This window comes from Bombina bombina, chromosome 2, assembly GCF_027579735.1.
Source record: "Bombina bombina isolate aBomBom1 chromosome 2, aBomBom1.pri, whole genome shotgun sequence".
Lineage (NCBI taxonomy): Eukaryota > Metazoa > Chordata > Amphibia > Anura > Bombinatoridae > Bombina > Bombina bombina.
This window is the reverse complement of record NC_069500.1, coordinates 203,114,550-203,134,354: the sequence shown is the minus strand read 5'-3', so window position 1 is coordinate 203,134,354 and position 19,805 is coordinate 203,114,550. Positions and strand designations below refer to the sequence as shown.

Here is a 19,805-nt window from a genome sequence, read left to right as displayed (position 1 = left end):
AGGGATGTGTAGATACGCATCCTTTAAGTCCACGGTAGTCATATATTGACCCTCCTGGATCAGAGGTAGAATAGTCCGAATAGTCTCCATCTTGAATGATGGTACTCTGAGGAACTTGTTTAGAATTTTGAGATCCAAGATTGGTCTGAAAGTTCCCTCTTTTTTGGGAACCACAAACAGGTTTGAGTAAAAACCTAGCCCTTGTTCCGCTTTTGGAACTGGGCGGATCACTCCCATGGTATGTAGGTCTTCTACACAGTGTAAGAATGCCTCTATCTTTGTCTGGTTTGCAGACAATTGAGAAACGTGAAATCTCCCCCTTGGGGGGAGTCTTTGAAGTCCAGAAGATATCCCTGGGACACAATTTCTAAATCCCAGGAATCGTGAACATCTCTTGCCCAAGCCTGAGCGAAGAGATAGAGTCTGCCCACTACTAGATCCGGTCCCGGATCGGGGGCTACCCCTTCATGCTGTCTTGGAGGCAGCAGCAGGCTTCTTGGCCTGTTTACCTTTGTTCCAAGCCTGGTTAGGTCTCCAGACTGACTTGGATTGGGTAAAATTCCCCTCTTGCTTTGCAGCATGGGAAGCTGAAGCGGGACCACCCTTGAAGTTCCAAAGATATTTTGTTTGGTCCTCATTTTATTTGTTTTATCCTGAGGGAGGGCGTGGCCTTTCCCTCCAGTGATGTCTGAAATAATCTCTTTCAGTTCAGGCCCAAATAGGGTCTTTCCTTTGAAAGGGATGTTCAAAAATTTAGATTTTGATGACACATCAGCAGACCAGGACTTAAGCCATAACGCCCTGCGTGCTAAAATGGCAAAACCTGAATTCTTTGCCGTTAATTTAGCCAGTTGGAAAGCGGCATCTGTAATGAAAGAATTAGCCAACTTAAGGGCCTTAATGCTGTCCATAATACCCTCTAATGGAGTCTCCGTCTGAAGAGCCTCGAACCAGAAAGCAGCTGCAGTAGTTACAGGAACAATGCACGCAATAGGTTGGAGAAGAAAACCTTGATGAACAAAAATTTTCTTCAGGAGACCCTCTAATTTTTTATCCATAGGATCTTTGAAAGCACAACTGTCTTCGATAGGTATAGTTGTAAGCTTAGCCAGAGTAGAAATAGCTCCCTCATCCTTAGGAACTGTCTGCCATGAGTCCCGCATGGTGTCAGATATGGGAAACATTTTCTTAAAAACAGGAGGGTGAGCGAACGGAATACCTGGTCTATCCCACTCCTTAGTAACAATATTCACAATCCTCTTAGGGACTGGAAAAATATCAGTGTAAACAGGAACCTCTAAGTATTTGTCCATTTTACACAATTTCTCTGGGACCACTATAGGGTCACAATCATCTAGAGTCGCTAATACCTCCCTGAGCAATAAGCGGAGGTGTTCAAGCTTAAATTTAAAGGCCGTCATATCAGAATCTGTCTGAGGGAGCGTCTTGCCTGAATCAGAAATTTCTCCCTCAGATAACAAATCCCTTACCCCTACTTCAGAACATTGTGAGGGTACATCGGATACGGCTACTAAAGCGTCAGACGGCTCAGCATTTGTTCTTAACCCAGAGCTGTCACGCTTTTCTTGTAAACCAGGCAGTTTAGAGAAAACCTCTATGAGGGTTTTATTCATAACTGTGGCCATGTCATGTAAAGTAAATGAATTTGACGCACTAGAGGTACTTGGCGTCACTTGTGCGGGAGTTACTGGTTGTGACACTTGGGGAGAGCTAGATGTTAAACCCTCATTTCCTTCTGTCTGAGAATCATCTATTGCAATATTTCTAAGTGCTAAAATATTCTCTTTATAATTTATAGACATATCAGTGCAAGTGGGACACATTCTAAGAGGGGGTTCCACAATGGCTTCTAAACACATTGAACAAGGATTTTCCTTGGTGTCAGACATGTTAAACAGGCTAGTAATTTAACAAGCAAGCTTGGAAAACACTTTAATCAAAGTAAATAATACTTAGAAAAAAACGGTACTGTGCCTTTAAGAGAAAAAAAAGCTGCACAAACTCTGCAGAACAGTGTAAAAAATCAGTAAACTCAACTAAATTTTTACAGTAGCATCATAAAGCCTTAGTAACATTGCACAACTATGCAAATAAACAATTAACCCCTTATTGTAAAAACCGGATTGACAAAACCTGTAAAAAAACGTTCAGCACCTTGCCACAGCTCTGCTGTGGCGCCTACCTGCCCTTTAGGAACGATTTGTGGGGGAAAAAACACAGTAGAAACCTCTGGAGAAGTAGCTGGATGTTTCTGAGGAAAAGAAACTGCGCAACTGAGGCGTGAAAATAGGCCCCTCCCACCTCACTCGATGTTATGGGGCCTAAAAGAAACACAACAGAGTGTTTCTTAAACTAGCCATGTGGGTTAATAACCCTTAAACAAGCCACAAAGACCCCTTAAAGTCCCTCAAAAAACGTTATATTTGCAATAAAACCAAAAACGTTTTTTCCTATCAGTGCCACCAGTAACTAATGAGCCCTTTATGCAAGCTGGGATTCCTACTAAGTGTCTGAATACAGCTTACCCTTCCCTCATGGGGATATTGCCAGCCTTTTCTAGAAATAACACAGTCTGTCAAGAAAAAAATAGACTGAACATACCTCAATGCAGTTTAGCCTGCAAACCGTTCCCCCAACTGATGTTTTCCTGTACTCTTCAGCCCTTGTGAGAACAGCAGTGGATCTTAGTTACAAAGTGCTAAGATCATCATCCTCCTTGCAGAAATCTTCATCCCTTTTCTGCCAGAGAGTAAATAGTACACACCGGTACCATTTAAAATAAACTTTTGCTTGAGAAAATAAAAACTAACATTTTTGTCACCACACTCACTTTACCCTTCCTAGCAGTTAAGCACGCAAAGCGAATGACTGGGGGGGCGGAGCTAAGGGAGGAGCTATATAGACAGCTCTGCTGTGGGTGCTCTCTTTGCCACTTCCTGTTAGGAAGGAGAATATCCCACAAGTATGGATGAATCCGTGGACTCGATACATCTTACAAGAGAAATTGATAATAGGAGTAAATTAGAAAGTTGCATGCTCTATCTGAATCACGGAAGAAAAATTTGGGTTCAGTGTCCCTTTAAGCCCTCATCCTTCCTGGCGCTTCCGGGTTTCCGTCCGGGACTTGGTTACCTCATAACGCACATGTGTGGTGATGTCCCTGGCATGCCTGGTTTTCCCAAGCAAAGCCAGAGCTCTAGACATCCAAGGAAGTGGTGTAAATGCAGGGATTAAGATTTAACAGGCTATAAATCTAGAATGCAGCATTATATCTTAGCTTGCTCAGGAAGAGAATAAAATGATTTAGGGCTCCATATATTAAAAAGGGAGTCTACTACATCTTTCTGAACCAAAAAGTGTGTGTTTAAATATTTTACCTTTGGAAGTTATTAAAGTGGTATACTAGTCTGAGATTACCTCTTAGGTTAGAATTATTCTGCAATATTACCCCTATGAACTATAAAGATTTAGTAGGACCCCAAATTAGTTTCAGCATTATTAAATTAGCTTATTGGGGCATTATTGGGATCCTGGACAAACTCAATCTTCTATAAGCACATCATGTAGCAAGATTAGGGGGTTTGAAAAATACCAGATCATAAATACAGAAAAACTAATTAAAACAATATAAAATACTAGTTGAACAGAGGGTGTGGGGAGAGTGGATCAATCTTACACATTTGGTGGTATTGCCCTTGTCTATTGTCCTTTTGGTTGGGCGTTTTGAAAAAGATGGGGGAAACCCTAAACCTTGATATCCCAAATACACCTAATATTTTGCTATTTCTCTCCCTCCCTAAGACACAGAGCATTGCACATCTCTCCCTCTTGCTAATAATGATTATTAGTGCAAAAAAACTAATTCCAAAGAAATGGAAGTCTCAAAGCCCCCCCCCCCCACTTTAGAGGATTGGCACGCTCAGGTGGCGGACGTTCTGCTTTTGGAAAGGTATTACCTGAAAAACCATAACCTTGAGCTGTATGAATTGGTGTTGGCATTATGGCATGGCACGATCTAAGTCACACACGTTCATTTCCATCCAGACTGGTCTACCGCTGAGTTTTTGTTCTCTCTCTCTTTCTCCTTCCTCCTCCTTCAATCTCTTTTTTCCAACTATGGGCCTCTCCCTTCCCTCACCTCTTATACCTCTACTACGATGATAGGACTTAAGTTTGAAAAATGTACCTACATCTACAACTGCTCATCCTGAGGGTACGCCCGGTGGTTTGGGCACGGTATATTATGAAGTGAAAACATTTTGTATCTCTTTTTTTTTATATATATATATATATATATATATATATATATATATATATATATATATATATATATATATATATATATATATATATATATATATATATATATATATACCACAGCTGTTAAGAATATTTTGTCTGTTTATCTACTGTATAATCTCGCAGCTATGTTATTTTTGTATTTATTCATTTCAATAAAGCCTTTTGAAAGAAAAAAAAAACTACTAGTTGAACATGATAATGAAAGATGTTCTCAGAACATTAGAAATAAACAGTACTTATAAAACTATTAAACATGCAGTAAACTAAAATTTGTAGTGATAAGTTTTCCTCTCTAAGGAAAAAGTGACCCTAACAAAGATTCAGCCAATACCCTGCTTGTAGCCATCTTTACCGGGAGATGGCAAGTAGAAAGTCTCTGAAAGCTCACGTGTCTAGTCCCATGAACAACTGAACGAGTCTGCCAAGCTTTTTAGGGCCAGACCAGATTACTGTCCCCAAAATGTCCTCAGACATGGTCATAAGTATTCTGTAGGTTCATATTCCCTTGCAAAACCTCAGATCTGTGCAGCCCCTGGGAGTTTCCCTATCTTGTCTTAGCTCTGATCTCCTAATCTCCCCCCTCATATCTAACCCAGCACAGGGTCCTGTCCTACTTGTTCTGCTCCTCTTCTGATATATCCAGCACTGACCTCTCTCTCTCCAGCAGTGAATATGCACTCTTCGCTTAAGGCTGTGTTTAGTACCATCAAAGATGGATCCCCTTCCTGGGAGCCCAACACAGTTGTGCTCGCCACAAATCATCGCTGGAGATGCTTGGTTAGTTGTAGAAAATACTCTATTAGTGAGCTTAGTGTTGCTTCAAGTCTATGAGCAGAAGCTGCCATTTTGTTTGTAACAGATCAACTGTAGGGCAAAAATGTAGAAATTGTTGCAACTCTTTTGAGAGATACATGCAATAATTAAGAATATAAAGCTTATTTTAGCTTCTCCCATTAATATGGGGGGGAAACGGCAGCCTAGGCTCCAAAGTTAGCTGAGTTTTATCAAAAAGATTACTGTGGCTTCAGCAATGGCGTATAATACCAGCCTCCTCGTGGCCAATCTGGATAACATAGGTCAGGAACGAAGTCATAGCAGGGCCTCTCAATTTCATTAATATATCCCTGGACAAGTTTGTCATAGGTAGTCCCAATAGATAGTTGTAGAAACTGAGAAATATATAATTAAATCTCTTTAGGTCAAAAATATTGGAAGAGCTCCTGTAATGCACGTCCTCCCGCTCCAGCGATTAGCTCCGCCTCCAAAATTGTTTATTTTATATAAACCAGTCCAAAAATGCACGTACCAGAAATATTTGGGCATCATGTATATTTTTATATTTTACACCGACAATCACTGTGTTATAAATCAATGCTACATAACACACCCACCAGTAATTTAAGCTCTTGATTGCCAGCTTCTGTGGGTCATGTAAGGGGAATTGTTTTTAAAGCACGGCCCTCTAGTACCCCCAACAGGCCAGGTTTTCATTATAGCTAAACAAGTGCACAGGTGAAATAATCATGGGTGAGAGCAGGTTAGTAACCATGGTTTTAATCCTCAGCTGATTACTTCACCTGTGCACTGGTTCAGCTATAATGAAAATATTTAGACAGAAAGTGCTACCCTATGCTTACAATCTTGCTTTTACAAATAAAGTTGCCAAGAGAATGAAGAAAAAAAAATGATAATAGGAGTAAACTAGAAAGTTGCTTAAAATGGCATGCTCTGTCTGAATCATGAAAGTTTAATTTTAACTAGACTATTCCTTTACAAATCAATTAGACTAGATTTGCTGCCCTGGCATTAAAACACAAATATTGTGCATCGGCTGAATAAACTGATTCTTTCCACTCATATATTAGACTATGGAAAAATAAACTACCTGAGCCATTATCTGCTGAACAAGTGCAATTAATTACTAAAAAAGGTTAAGGCATCCGACTTGTTCATTCACCAATTCTTAATAGAAATTATACAAAAGTATAAACTAGGTGGTATTTACACCTGCTAGGATTTATTACATCTGAAAATATATATTTTAAAAAAAAAGGGATCTAAGGGCCTAAGAAACTATTATTTTGAGCATTTTATAGAGGTATAGGAACATGTACCCTTTTTCTTGTTCAGGATACCTATTTTTCACTATTTATCCATTCCTCTTACCTGTTCTCGATCCTTTTGATCACTTTCTGCTTCAGAGGTATCCGGGAACCGTAGCTCAGCCAAATTCTGTTCTTCGCTGTTGCCGTAACCAGTGTAAACAACCACGCAAGTTCCCTTTTTTGCATCAATGGAAGAGATAGTGGCAGGATAAACATTGCCGTCCTCTGACCATATTGCATTACATGATTCCCCAACTCTCCACTGCAAGATAAAGAAAAAGTAACTGTAGTTATTTGTAACCTGGATACCTGGTAAAATTGTTCAGTTATGGGTGGAACTATTTAAACTTGCTAGGGAACTGGCGGCAATAAAACCAGTAAACAGACCAATTAATAAGAACTGCAGTAAACAATATTGTGACTGCACATGTAGTATTCAGTAGCTGGTACAGCAATGTGACTGAACAGTCTATGAGAAAAATAAAAAGGCATAAGCAGAAGTAGACATTTCAAATAATATTCTAGTTAATATTTCAACCAGCAATTAAAATCTATAAGAAACACTACTCTTTTCATGTAATACCCTTTGTAAAAGGAAAGTTACCCTGACCAATGGATTTGATGGCCTTTACTTGTATTTGAAACAACTATAAGGGCTCGATTTATCAAGCCCTTCTCCTCCCTATGACTGCAGTGTTTCTCACAAGAGAACCTGCAGTCACGATTTATCAAGCAGCGGTCATCAGACCGCTGCTTCTCTACCCTCTTCTCCACCTCTCCGACAGGGGAGATTGACAGCTCCTGCCTGTGCATGATTGGCTGTACGCGGGCAGGATTGCATGCATACAGCCAATCACGCGAGTGTGCAATGTTAAATTCCGGCAACGGATTGCTGCCTACCAGAGGAGAGCTGTCTGCCCTTGATTGATAAATCGCTCCCTATATGTTCTTTAATTATGGCTAGATAGACAGACAACAGAATATAAGTAATTTTATTTATTTAAAAACAGTGGCAGATGTACTTGAGCACTAGTGCAAAATTTGTTTAACAACCCCGCCCCATAAAACATGTTGAGATCTGTGCATATCCTAAAAGGGCTAATTAAGTAAAAATGGTTGGAATAAAAAAAAAAAAAAAAAAAAAAAAATACTTACACATAGCCATGCTTTCTGGAGCAGTCAGCTCCACACCCCTTATCAGTGTTTAGACACAGGCATTGTATTTAAACTGAGTTCACAGTTTCTAGGCATGCTCCAGCAGATAATCACTGTGCACTTTTGCATTATTATTATTATTAATTATTTATAAAGCGCCAACAGGTTCCGCAGCGCTGCCCATGGGTACAAGGATAACAGTACAATGGAGAAACAATACGATAAAAGACAACATTTTACTGACAAATACAGGGGGAATTGAGGGCCCTATTCCCGTGGGAACTTAATGGATATAGATACAGTTATAAAAGGAAATGTGTGGGGGGAGTTCGAGCTGTACAATTCGTAAACCTAAAAGAAAGGATCAATGGCCATGCAATGCAGTATAAATTTGCAGGTAAAGTAATTAAAAGTACATATTATATTTTGACTCTATCCCAACTTGTATTATGTCCCTTTAATAAGAAAAAGTAATGATACACATGCTTTTCTGTTTAATGATTTTGAGTATATGCACACACTGAAAATGAGCACATTGCACTTAAAGGGACAGTCTACACCAGAATTTTTATTGTTTTAAAAGATAGATAATTCCTTTATTACCCATTTCCCAGTTTTGCATAACCAACACAGTTATAATAATATACTTTTAACCTCTGTGATTCTCTTGTATCTAAGCCTCTGCAATCTGCCCCTTTTTTCAGTTCTTTTGACAGACTTGCAGTCTAGCCAATCAATGCCTGGTCCCAGATAACACTGTGCTCGTGCACGAGAAGTTATCTATATGAAATACGTGAACTAACACCCTCTAGTGGTGAAAAACTGTTAAAATGCAATCTGAAAGAGGTGGGCTTCAAGGTCTAAGAAATTAGCATATGAACCTCCTAGGTAAAGCTTTCAACTAAGAATACCAAGAGAACAAAGCAAAATTGGTGATAAAAGTAAATTGGAAAATTGTTTAAAATTACATGCTCTATCTGAATCATGAAAGTTTATTTTGGCCTAGACTGTCCCTTTAATGATACTTAGTATTTATAGCGTGTCAGTGAGCACACTGTGCTATTTCTATACACTATACCCTGATGGGCATGCTGCTCTGTATAAATGGAATGTGTATTTATACTCTGATGAATATGCTGCACTTTATAATGGCACAATTCTATATACTAACAGTAAACACAATGCACTGTATAATGATGTATCTATAAACAGATGAGTATGCTGCTCTGTATAAATGTGATGCGTATTTATACTGTGATAATTAAGCTGTACCTTTATAATGGCACAATTCTATATACTAAACAGTGAACACAATGCACTGTATCATGATGTATCTATACACAGATGAATATGCTGCGCAGTTTAATTATGATTAGTGACTATACACAGACAGACTGCTGTTATGGCCCCCTTTAGCACTTGGTAGTCAAAATGTAGTTCTGCCCATGTTTATACATTAATCAACAAAAAACAAATGTCATCTAAAGGGTGAAAAAAAATAATCACTGAATAGATTGGGGGCCATAAAAGTTTTAAAAGAAAATGTTCTAACTTGTTAAGAGCATTTTATTATTGCTTGCAAATAACTGTTTGCAAAGTGGTTACAAACAGTAAAAGTCAGAGATAGAGCAGAAATGCACTACTGGGACTGAACTGAACACATCTGGTGTGACAAGAGGCAATGTGTGTGAAACCACCAGTTACCAGCTAGCTCCCAGCAGAGATATACACCCACACACACACACATATACATGTGAAACTCGAAAAATTAGAATATCGTGCAAAAGTTAATTTATTTCACTAATGCAACTTAAAAGGTGAAACTAATATATGCGGTAGACTCATTACATGCAAAGCAAGATAGTTCAAGCCGTGATTTGTCATAATTGTGATGATTATGGCTTACAGCTCATGAAAACCCCAAATCCACAATCTCAGAAAATTAGAATATTGTGAAAAGGTGCAATATTCTAGGCTCAAAGTGTCCCACTCTAATCAGCTAATTAAGCCATAACACCTGCAAAGGGTTCCTGAGCCTTTAAATGGTCTTTCAGTCTGGTTCAGTAGGCATCACAATCATGGGAAAGACTGCTGACCTGACAGTTGTGCAGAAAACCATCATTGACACCGTCCATAAGGAGGGAAAGCCTCAAAAGGTAATTGCAAAAGAAGTTGGGTGTTAGAAAGTTATGTGGAAGGGAAAAGTGTGGAAGAAAAAAGGTGCACAAGTAGCATGGATGACCACAGCCTGGAGAGGATTGTCAGGAAAAGGCCATTCAAAAGTGTTGGGGACTTCACAAGGAGTGGACTGAGGCTGGAGTCAGTGCATCAAGAGCCACCACACACAGACAGATCCTGGACATGGGCTTCAAAATGTCGTATTCCTCGTCAAGCCACTCCTGAACAACAAACAACGTCAGAAGCGTCTTACCTGGGCTAAAGAAAAACAGACCTGGTCTGTTGCTCAGTGGTCCAAAGTCCTCTTTTCTGATGAGAGCAAATTTTGCATCTCATTTGGAAACCAAGGACCCAGAGTATGGAGGAAGAATGGAGAGGCACACACTGCAAGATGCTTGAAGTCCAGTGTGAAGTTTTCACAGTCTGTGTTGATTTGGGGAGCCATGTCATCTGCTGGTGGTGTTCCACTGTGCTTCATTAAGTCCAGGGTCAACGCAGCCGTCTACCAGGAGATTTTGGAGCACTTCATGCTTCCTTCCGCAGACGAGCTCTATGGGGATGCTGACTTCATTTTCCAGCAGGACTTGGCACCTGCCCACACTGCCAAAAGCACCAAAACCTGGTTCAATAACCGTGGGATTACTGTGCTTGATTGGCCAGCAAACTCGCCTGACCTGAACCCCATAGAGAATCTATGGGGCACTGCCAAGAGAAAGATGAGAGACATGAGACCGAACAATGCAGAAGAGCTGAAGGCCGCCATTGAAGCATCCTGGTCTTCCATAACACCTCAGCAGCGCCACAGGCTGATAGCTTCCATGCCACGCCGCATTGAGGCAATTGCTGCAAAATGGGCCCAAACCAAGTACTGAGTACATACAGTATGCATGCTTATACTTTTCAGAGGTCCGATATTGTTCTATGTACAATCCTTGTTTTATTGATTGCATGTAATATTCTAATTTTCTGAGATTGTGGATTTGGGGTTTTCATGAGCTGTAAGCCATAATCAGCACAATTATGACAAATCACGGCTTGAACTATCTTGCTTTGCATGTAATGAGTCTCTCTCATATATTAGTTTCACCTTTTAAGTTGCATTAGTGAAATAAATTAACTTTTGCACGATATTCTAATTTTTCGAGTTTCACCTGTATATGAGATATTTTCAGTTCAGATGCGTGTGCATATACTAAACTAAAAATATCTGTGGGTGGAACAGAGCATCATCATTTTACTTGCCTCGTGGTTTGTTATCATGGGCATAAGCCAGCTAGTTTTCAGTAAGGTCATTGTTCTGCAATTTGTATCTAACCTGTATGCTGCCTGCTGCTACATATTCACCAGAATAAAGTAAAATTTTGTAAAATGATTTTTGCGAGAATAAGAAGTGAGCTTTGGTGTAACTGTGTATATTTTACCTGTACATGTATATCTTTAAATTAGCATCTAATATTGATCAATGTGCTTTAGTGAACAGTTAAAATGATATGAGAGAAAGAGAGAAAGAGAGAAAGAGAGAAAGAGAGAAAGAGAGAAAGAGAGAAAAAGAGAGAAAGAGAGAAAAAGAGAGAAAGAGAGAAAAAGAGAGAAAGAGAGAGAAAGAGAGAAAGAGAGAGAAAGAGAGAAAGCGAGCGAAAGAGAGAAAGAGAGAAAGCGAGCGAAAGAGAGAAAGCGAGCGAAAGAGAGAGCGAGCGAAAGAGAGAGCGAGCGAAAGAGAGAGCGAGCGAAAGAGAGAGCGAGCGAAAGAGAGAGCGAGCGAAAGAGAGAGCGAGCGAAAGAGCGAGCGAGCGAAAGAGAGAGCGAAAGAGAGAGCGAAAGAGAGAGCGAAAGAGAGAGCGAAAGAGAGAGCGAAAGAGAGAGCGAAAGAGAGAGCGAAAGAGAGAGCGAGCAGAGAGGAGAGATCGAGATCTGAAGAAGAAAAAAGTACAGCAAAATAAATATTTTAACATAGAATAGAAAGTTACACGTTTTCAATAGACATTAAATCACCTTTTTCAAGGGTGCTGCATTAGCCTTCTTTCTGCTTTTGTTCTTTTTATTATTTTTTCTTTTAGTTCTGGCATTCTTTTCAGGTATTTCTGGCCCAACTGTTGTGTCTCCATTCTTCAGAGCTTTCTGAGAGAACAAAACAGTGTTAAACACATAAATTGTATAATAATAATGAAATGTGCAATCGGTTACTGCTGTTATACTGTACTTATCAGGCTATAAGTAAAACTGCTTGTGAAGACTGATTGTTTATACCAAAATGAAAGGGACATAAACTCATGTTTTCTTTCATGACTAAGAGCATACAATTTTCAAATGTATTTCTATTACAAAATTTTCTTGGTTTTGAAAAGCAGGAAGGCAAGATCAGGAGTGTGCACGTGTCTGCAGTATAATGGTAGTTTTGCCTCAATGTTATACATTAGCAAGAACACTAGATAGCAGCACTGTTTCCTGTTATGTTGTGCTCCAGACATGTGCATGCTACCTATCTAGATATCTCTTCTACAGAGAACAAGAGAATGAAGCAAATTTGATAATAAAAGTAAATTGGAAACTTTTTTCAAAAATGTATTCTCTAAGTCATGAAAGAAAAATTGGGTTTCATGTCCCTTTAAGCATTTTTAAATCTAACTGTTGACTTGTATAATAAGGAAAACAAAGGAATATGATTGAATAAAATAAACCTAATTACCTTAAATGATGAAACGGCTTTGTCATATGCTTTAATCAACGCGGTATCATCCCAGATATCAGAATCACTACTCTGTGGAAACATTTCAATTAATCATAATAGCCTGTGTCAACAAACACAAGTCACTGAAGATGCTGCAACATTATAGTTTGTAGTAAGATGTCTGCTCATATCTCTAATTATTTGCCTCTGAAGAGGACCTAAAATTAATCGTTAAAGAAAAAGAAATCTCACCTACAGGGGGAACCTCATAATAATAATAAAATAAAAAAAATTATATATAATTTTAAAACGTTCTTATTGAAGTTTTGCATAATAAACACTAATAGTAGACATGCAAAGATTCCCATGTTATGTGACAAAAGATTCATATTAAAGGATAACGGACATATAGCATATTTTTAATTCTAACATAACTGGCAACAAATTTGTATTGGGGGGGGGGATATATATATATTTTTTTTAATTATATACATACATACATACACACACACATGGTTTAATCAATTTGATCTCAAAACAAGTATTCAAATTATATTTTTTAAACTGATTTATTTATTTATTTTTTTAAAGAAAAATCCCCCTATATTTGCAGGATTTTGCAGGATACTACTTTGAATAAAAAAAAAATAAAAAAAAGTCACAGTGGCAGGATTGTGAGGGTCAAGTGAAAGTAACTAAGCTGATAGAAAGGTGAAAGAAAATCCAAAAAATTATTTTACATTTGCACATCACCACCAAACCTACTGCTCTACTTACGGTACTCTAAGTTTTAGGCCAACCTGTTGTGAGTTTCAGCCTAGTTACGGGGACAAGGGTCTTATATAAATACATAGTAAATAAGGTTGAAAGAAGACATCTATCGAGTTCAACCTATATAGATCCTACTTAATTTACAATTAATGAGCTCTAATTGAGTTTAAATTCATTCCATTAAAAAGGTGACCCATTTAACACAAGTAGTATATCCCTGAATTGTGTTTCTAGTCAGAAAAAAAAAGCCAATTGCCTTGGAATAAATAGAGCTTCTGTCAACACTGCATATGTGCCTTGAACAGGGTTGATAATAATCAATGATTTAAAAAAAAAAAAAAAATAGAGATTTTTTTATTTAAATCTGATTTTTTTTTTTTTATAAATAAAATGCTTTTTGCCAGGTGTCCAGTATTCAACTGGACAGTCTAGTATTTTAGCAGTATTTTTTTTTTAAAGTCCCTGTGTGTTAGCTAAATAAAAAAAAAGGCATCAACAAAAATATGGATCAGAAAAAAGTGAGGGCAGTGAAGGGGTCAAATCTGTTCTATTTATGTATGTTTCTGGAAGCCAAAGAGGTAAAATTATTGACTTGTATATTACTGGAAGCCAAGGGGTAAAATGACTGCTCAGTTATGAAAAATATACATGGTGTGTTCAGGAGTGGGGCTAAGATAGCGCTTTTTGGGGCGGTACTGTGCAATTCCTCCTACTATTGTGCAGAGTAACCAACAGACTGTCCAGTATGTTCATGGATGAAAGCTGGCAACCCTTAGTGCATTGCTGCTCCTTTAACAAAGGATGCTAAGAGAATGCAGAAAATCGGATAACAGAAGTAAATACGAAAGGTTAAGATTGCATGCTCTATCTAAATATTTTGGATTCCATGTCTGGTAAAAGTGGAGTAGAGCGTGCCAAATTCTAGTGCACGGTTGGAAGGTATCACATTGAGCCGTGGGGGCGACCATGGATAGGTTCCCAGCGGTTTGCGGTGCACAGGAACAATATTGGAACAAAGCGTTGTGGTGCCCGGGAACAATATTGGAACCGCTCCAGCTTCCGTACCGCAGGAAAATGCGATGTCGCAGGGTAATGACATCATCATCAATAGCCGTCCATACACGCCACCCCAGAGAAAATGCAATATGCAAAGCCAAAAGGAGCAAGAACCAACCGCTCAATGAAACATGAACAAAACAAAAGGCTGCACAACAGATCCGAAAATTAAAACACAGGTTTATTGAGGTAATAAAACTTTGACAGACATGGACAGGTAGGTAGTCTGACGTGTTTCCCGCCATCTAGTGGCGCTTAATCAGACTCAGTTTACAGTGCAGAACATTCATCTTTAAATAGGGCCATAATTGCCCTCACATTTGCCAATACAAACAATCCAATTTAAAAACAAAAAATACACGTAATTAATAGTTGTTCTATGCCAGATGATCATATGACCTGAAGTTAAAATTATATATATATATATATATATATATGAGATAATATACTACGTTTGTAATTAACAGACTGATGTTGTGCATACTGTGATATACCTTAATCCTATTAACATAGCATTAGAGCAGACCCGAACTCAAATCCTAATTGCGTCTGCAGTCAACCTAGCTATAACTGAGTTACATATTGTGACTTTCAATATTTGACTATCTTACACCAGACATTATGTTTGAGAGGGTGATGAAAGAATGGCTTATAAGACTAAATTAAGCCTCCTACCATGTTGCTCTATTTTATACCATGTGTGTGATCTGCACACCGTATATTTCAACAAAGGGAAACACACAAAAAAAAAGTTTTAGTCTATCATTAGTCTCATTATAATACTTCAATAAAAGTTATAAAAGTTCAGAAAAATATTGACAGATAATACAGTTGGCTGATAGAACTAGTGAGAAAAACTCAAAGAAATATGCCTCAAACTTAACCCCTTCAGAGAGGTTGGCGTTGGATCTCTTGTAAGATAATAACGATATTGTAATTAGGAACTCCGACAAGGGAGGTAATATCGTAGTGATGAATAAAACTGATTATTTTGCAGAGGCACAACGCCAATTACAGGATGTAAATGTTTACCAACGCTTGGTAGGGAATCCCATTACTACTTTTAAGAAAGAGTTGATGAGTTTGTTGGATGATGGGGTGGGATTTGGTGTATTTAGTGAGGAAGATGCACGACTTTTGGTCCCTGATCACACAGTTGTGCCCCTTTTCCATTATTTACCCAAGATCCACAAGGATCCTGTGAATTCCCCAGGGAGGTCAATCATTGCGGGCATTGGCTCCCTTTTGGAGCCAATGTCTGAATGGATGATATTCTGCAGCCATTGTTTAAAAGCTTATACTCCTATCTGAGGGATTCACATCATCTGTTGGAATGTCTTGATAATATAAAGTGGCAGGAGGGGTACACTTGGGTGGTAGCTGATGTGTCTCTCTACACGATTATTCCACATACTTTAGGCATTTCAGCGGTTAGGTACTTTCTTACTAAGTTTACCAGTTACTCTACTGACATTATTTCTTTTATATGTTTAGTATTGGAATTCCTCCTCACGCATAATTTTTCCCTATTTGACGATTCATTCTTTTTGCAGTGCTGCGGCACTGCTATGGGGGCGAAATATGCTCCATCTTTTGCAAATTTATACGTAGGTTTTTGGGAACTTAATTATATTTTTGACACCCGCAATCCCTTTTCGGGTGACACACTTCTCTACAGGAGGTTTACTGACGACATAATTTTGATCATCAGTGGGCCTCTTGGGGATGAGGGGTTTGAGAAATTTGTAACATATGTCAATAACAATGACATGAAACCTAAATTTGTGGGAATTTTTAGCAATCTGGGGGTTGACTTTCTGGATGTGGCATTGGAGGGTGACGTGGAGAACAATGTGATAATATCACACATTTCGGAAACCTAGTGCTGGTAATACGATATTACATGCCAAGTCATGTCATCCACGTCACCATATCCGTGCCATACCCAGAGGACAATTCATTAGGCTGAGGAGGAACACCAAAAATACTGATGTTTACATGTAGCAATCCCTTGAACTTTGCAGAAGGTTAGAAGCAAGGGGGTACGACTCAAAGTATTACATTCTGCAAGACCATAGATTTGTCAGTCATATGAGTTAAAGTATTCCGCTGACCCCAAGAGTAAAGGGGTACAACAGGGGGATATACTGTTTTCTACTGAGTATACTAAACAGTTCCCTGAAATTGTACAGATATTGTAAAAATAACTTGTCTATATTATCTGGCAATGATATATTAAAAGATAGCATAGGGTTGTGCAAGTTTGTCTCCAAAAAAACCTGTCACCTTAGCAACCAAATTGGCACCATGTTTAGTGCTAAAATCAGGGGGGAAAAAGGAGGACCTGGTTGAACGCAAAGGCAATTTTAAACGTGGAGGCAGGGGATGCTAGATATTAGTGGAGAATTTAAATCATCAGTGATTGCAGAACCACTTTCATGGTGTACCTGCTGGAGTGTTTGATTTTCCACTGCCAATATGTTGGTAAAACGACTAGGCAAATGGGTGCAAGAGCATGTGAAAATTATAATGATGTCAAGAATTATAACAAAGACTCCACTGTGGCTCAACACTTAAACAGTGTACATTTCACTAACATGGGCATAGATTTGGCCAGGATGCCAATCAGAGGGGGTAACAAGTTCAAGATTTTAGATAAAAAAAGAACTGTTTGGGATCTTTAAATTAAAAACAAGGGTTCCACTAGGCCTTAATAGGGAATGGGACATTAGTTACTTTGTATAGAAATAATATTTTCATCAATCATGGTGATGTGAATTTGAAATATAGGCTTTAACTTAAAACATTATTATTTACTTGTTAGGGGTATGTGTGTTCACACTAACTTTTATTATAATGATAGACTAAAACTTTTTTTCTTTTTTTGTGTTTCCCTTTGTTGCAATATACGGTGTGTAGATCACACACATGGTATAAAATAGAGCAACATGGTAGGAGGCTTAATTTAGTCTTATAAGCCAATCTATCATCACCCTCTCAAACAATGTCTGATGTAAGATAGTCAAATATTGAAAGTCACAATTAATATGTAACTCAGTTATAGCTGAGTTGACTGCAGAGGCAATTAGGATTTGAGTTTGGGTCTGCTCTAAAGCTATGTTAATAGGATTAAGGTATATCAAGGTATGCACAACATCAGTCTACGTTAATTACAAACGTAGTATATTATCTCCAATATATATATATATATTTTAACTTCAGGTCATATGATCATCTGGCATAGAACAACTTAATTATGTGTATTATTTTTTGTTTTTAAATTGGATTGTTTGAATTGGCAAATGTGAGGGCAATTATGGCCCTATTTAAAGATGAATGTTCTGCACTGTAAACTGAAACGCTTCAGACTACCTAACTGTCCATGTCTGTCAAGGTTTTATTACCTTAAAGGGACACTGTACTCAAAAATTTTCTTTCGTGATTCACATAGAGCATGCATTTTTAAGCAACTTTCTAATTTACTCCTATTATCAAATGTTCTTCATTATCTTGGTATGTTTATTTGAAAAGCAAAAATGTAAGTTTAGATGCCGGCCCATTTTTGGTGAACAACCTGGGTTGTCCTTGCTGATTGGTCAGCACCAATAAACAAGTGCTGTCCATGGTCCTGAAGCAAACATTTGCTGGCTCCTTAGCCGAGATGCCTTTTGTTTCAAATAAAGATAGCAAGAGAACGAATTAAAATTGATAATAGAAGTAAATTAGAAAGTTGCTTAAAATTGCATGCTCTATCTGAATCATGAAAGAAAAAATTTGGGTTCAGTGTCCCTTTAATAAACCTTTGTTTTCATTTTCGGACCTGTTGCGCAGCCTTTTGTTTACAATCTGTTCCAGTACCTGCCCCGGGCTCCGCAACCGCCTCTGGGAACCTATCCATGGTCCCCCATCCCCTCATGTTACTTTTTCGAAGTAATTCCCACGGTAAAGTGTAAGTTTCTGAAGTAATTCCCATGGTAAAGTGTATGTTTCTGAAGTAATTCCCATGGTAAAACTATAACACGTTTAGGTAAATATGGAGTTGATCGCTCTTTTCTAATATCGTTCCCAGGAGCCGCAACGCACTGTTCTAATATCGTTCCCGGGTGCCACAATCGCCGCTGAGAACTAATCCATGGCGCACCCCCACTGCACAGCGGGATGTTGTACCTTCCAAACGTGCGCTGGAATTTGGGACGCTAAACTCCACCCCATGTCCATCTAAATATGCATGTATGTGGATTTCTGTATAAACTTATACGGTAGGTTCCTCTAGATCTCACTAAATACCTTCTAAGCACACTCAAATAAAACGTTATCCCCTCAAAAAACGTTCAAGATATCTAAAAATAAAACTACTGGAGTATAGAGTTGCGCCCTAAAAAAGTATTTTAGGGCGCAACTCTATACTCCAGTAGTTTTATGTGGATTTCTGTGGGGTGGGTGAAGCTAAAGGGCCACTACCTTAAATTCTGCATTTATACCTTTAGGTTTGTAGCTGCAAGAATAATTTAAAAAGTTATTTTGTATCCAAAAAGTCAAGTACATGATACAGACACATACGTTTGCCAGTGAAAGGCAGACCCATTTAAAAAAATAAACTTTTGACACACAAAAAAATATCATGTGAAAAGCTTATAAAATTATATTATTTAAATATTTAGTTATTTTATAATAGAACATATTGCACTGCAACTACTCTGACTTTTCAACAATAAATAGTTATATATTAAGCAACTTGGACAGAATTCACTGGTCCATGCTATGAAGTTTGCCTATGGCCTTCGATCACAGTCAGTAGAGCACAACGCTTATCTTAAATAAGATACTTTATAAAGAACGCGGAGCATATGCGGGTTTGCCCTTGGCGACTCTCCGTACCTGTCCAGCTCCGCGTCTGAATATTACTTCTCCACCTTCTTCTAACCCTGCCATAGACACGCGTTTTCCGCCAGGGTAGCTTCCTGCAAACTATAATTGAGCCACCAAGGCTTCCGTTGTACGTCATTCACCCTAGGGTTCAGTGAAAGGCGCCTGTGTAACACATCACGCGAACGTCACCAGACTTCTGTAGTTCTCAGCAAATAATTGTAGAGGACAGTTGTACGTAATGCTATAGACAGAATCGTTGAGACCATCTTGAACGTGGGCAAAATATCTATATTACGAACTAATACATAGATATGTAGACTAATTCCTAAAGCTTTGTGCTTTGGTTAGAATATAATAAAATACTGTCGTTTTCATGGCACCAAAAACAAAGAGTCATGTTTTTAAGAGCTTGTCCTTAGTGGTAAAAATACACAGCAACGTTCACACAATCAGACTGACATTATTTGTCATCTGTTCTTCCATTTAAAAACAAAAAATAATACACGTAATTAATAGTTGTTAAAATTAAAATTTGTGGATTTGTAAATATGGGTCCACATATTGTTTTTGCATTTTACTCAGGGATTTACTTCAGTTGTTTTAGAACAAATATACTGGGCTCTATTTAAAGGGACATTAAACCCAATTTACTTCTATTATCTAATTTGCTTCATTCTTTA

At 38.3% G+C, this 19,805-nt stretch overlaps 1 protein-coding gene across 1 annotated transcript in view; it reads right to left on the bottom strand.

Annotated features, from left to right (window-relative positions):
* The window catches only part of LOC128648646 (survival of motor neuron protein), a 54,362-nt gene extending 35,085 nt beyond the window's left edge, over positions 1 to 19,277 (bottom strand). Inside the window, exons 1-4 of the mRNA XM_053701443.1 lie at positions 19,135 to 19,277; positions 12,448 to 12,519; positions 11,754 to 11,879; positions 6,490 to 6,690 (exon numbers count right to left, since the gene is read on the bottom strand). Coding sequence (XP_053557418.1) covers positions 6,490 to 6,690; positions 11,754 to 11,879; positions 12,448 to 12,519; positions 19,135 to 19,188 — 453 coding nt within the window. The 5' untranslated portion in view covers positions 19,189 to 19,277. The remainder of the gene's footprint in view (positions 1 to 6,489; positions 6,691 to 11,753; positions 11,880 to 12,447; positions 12,520 to 19,134) is intronic.
* Positions 19,278 to 19,805: the final 528 nt, after the last annotated feature.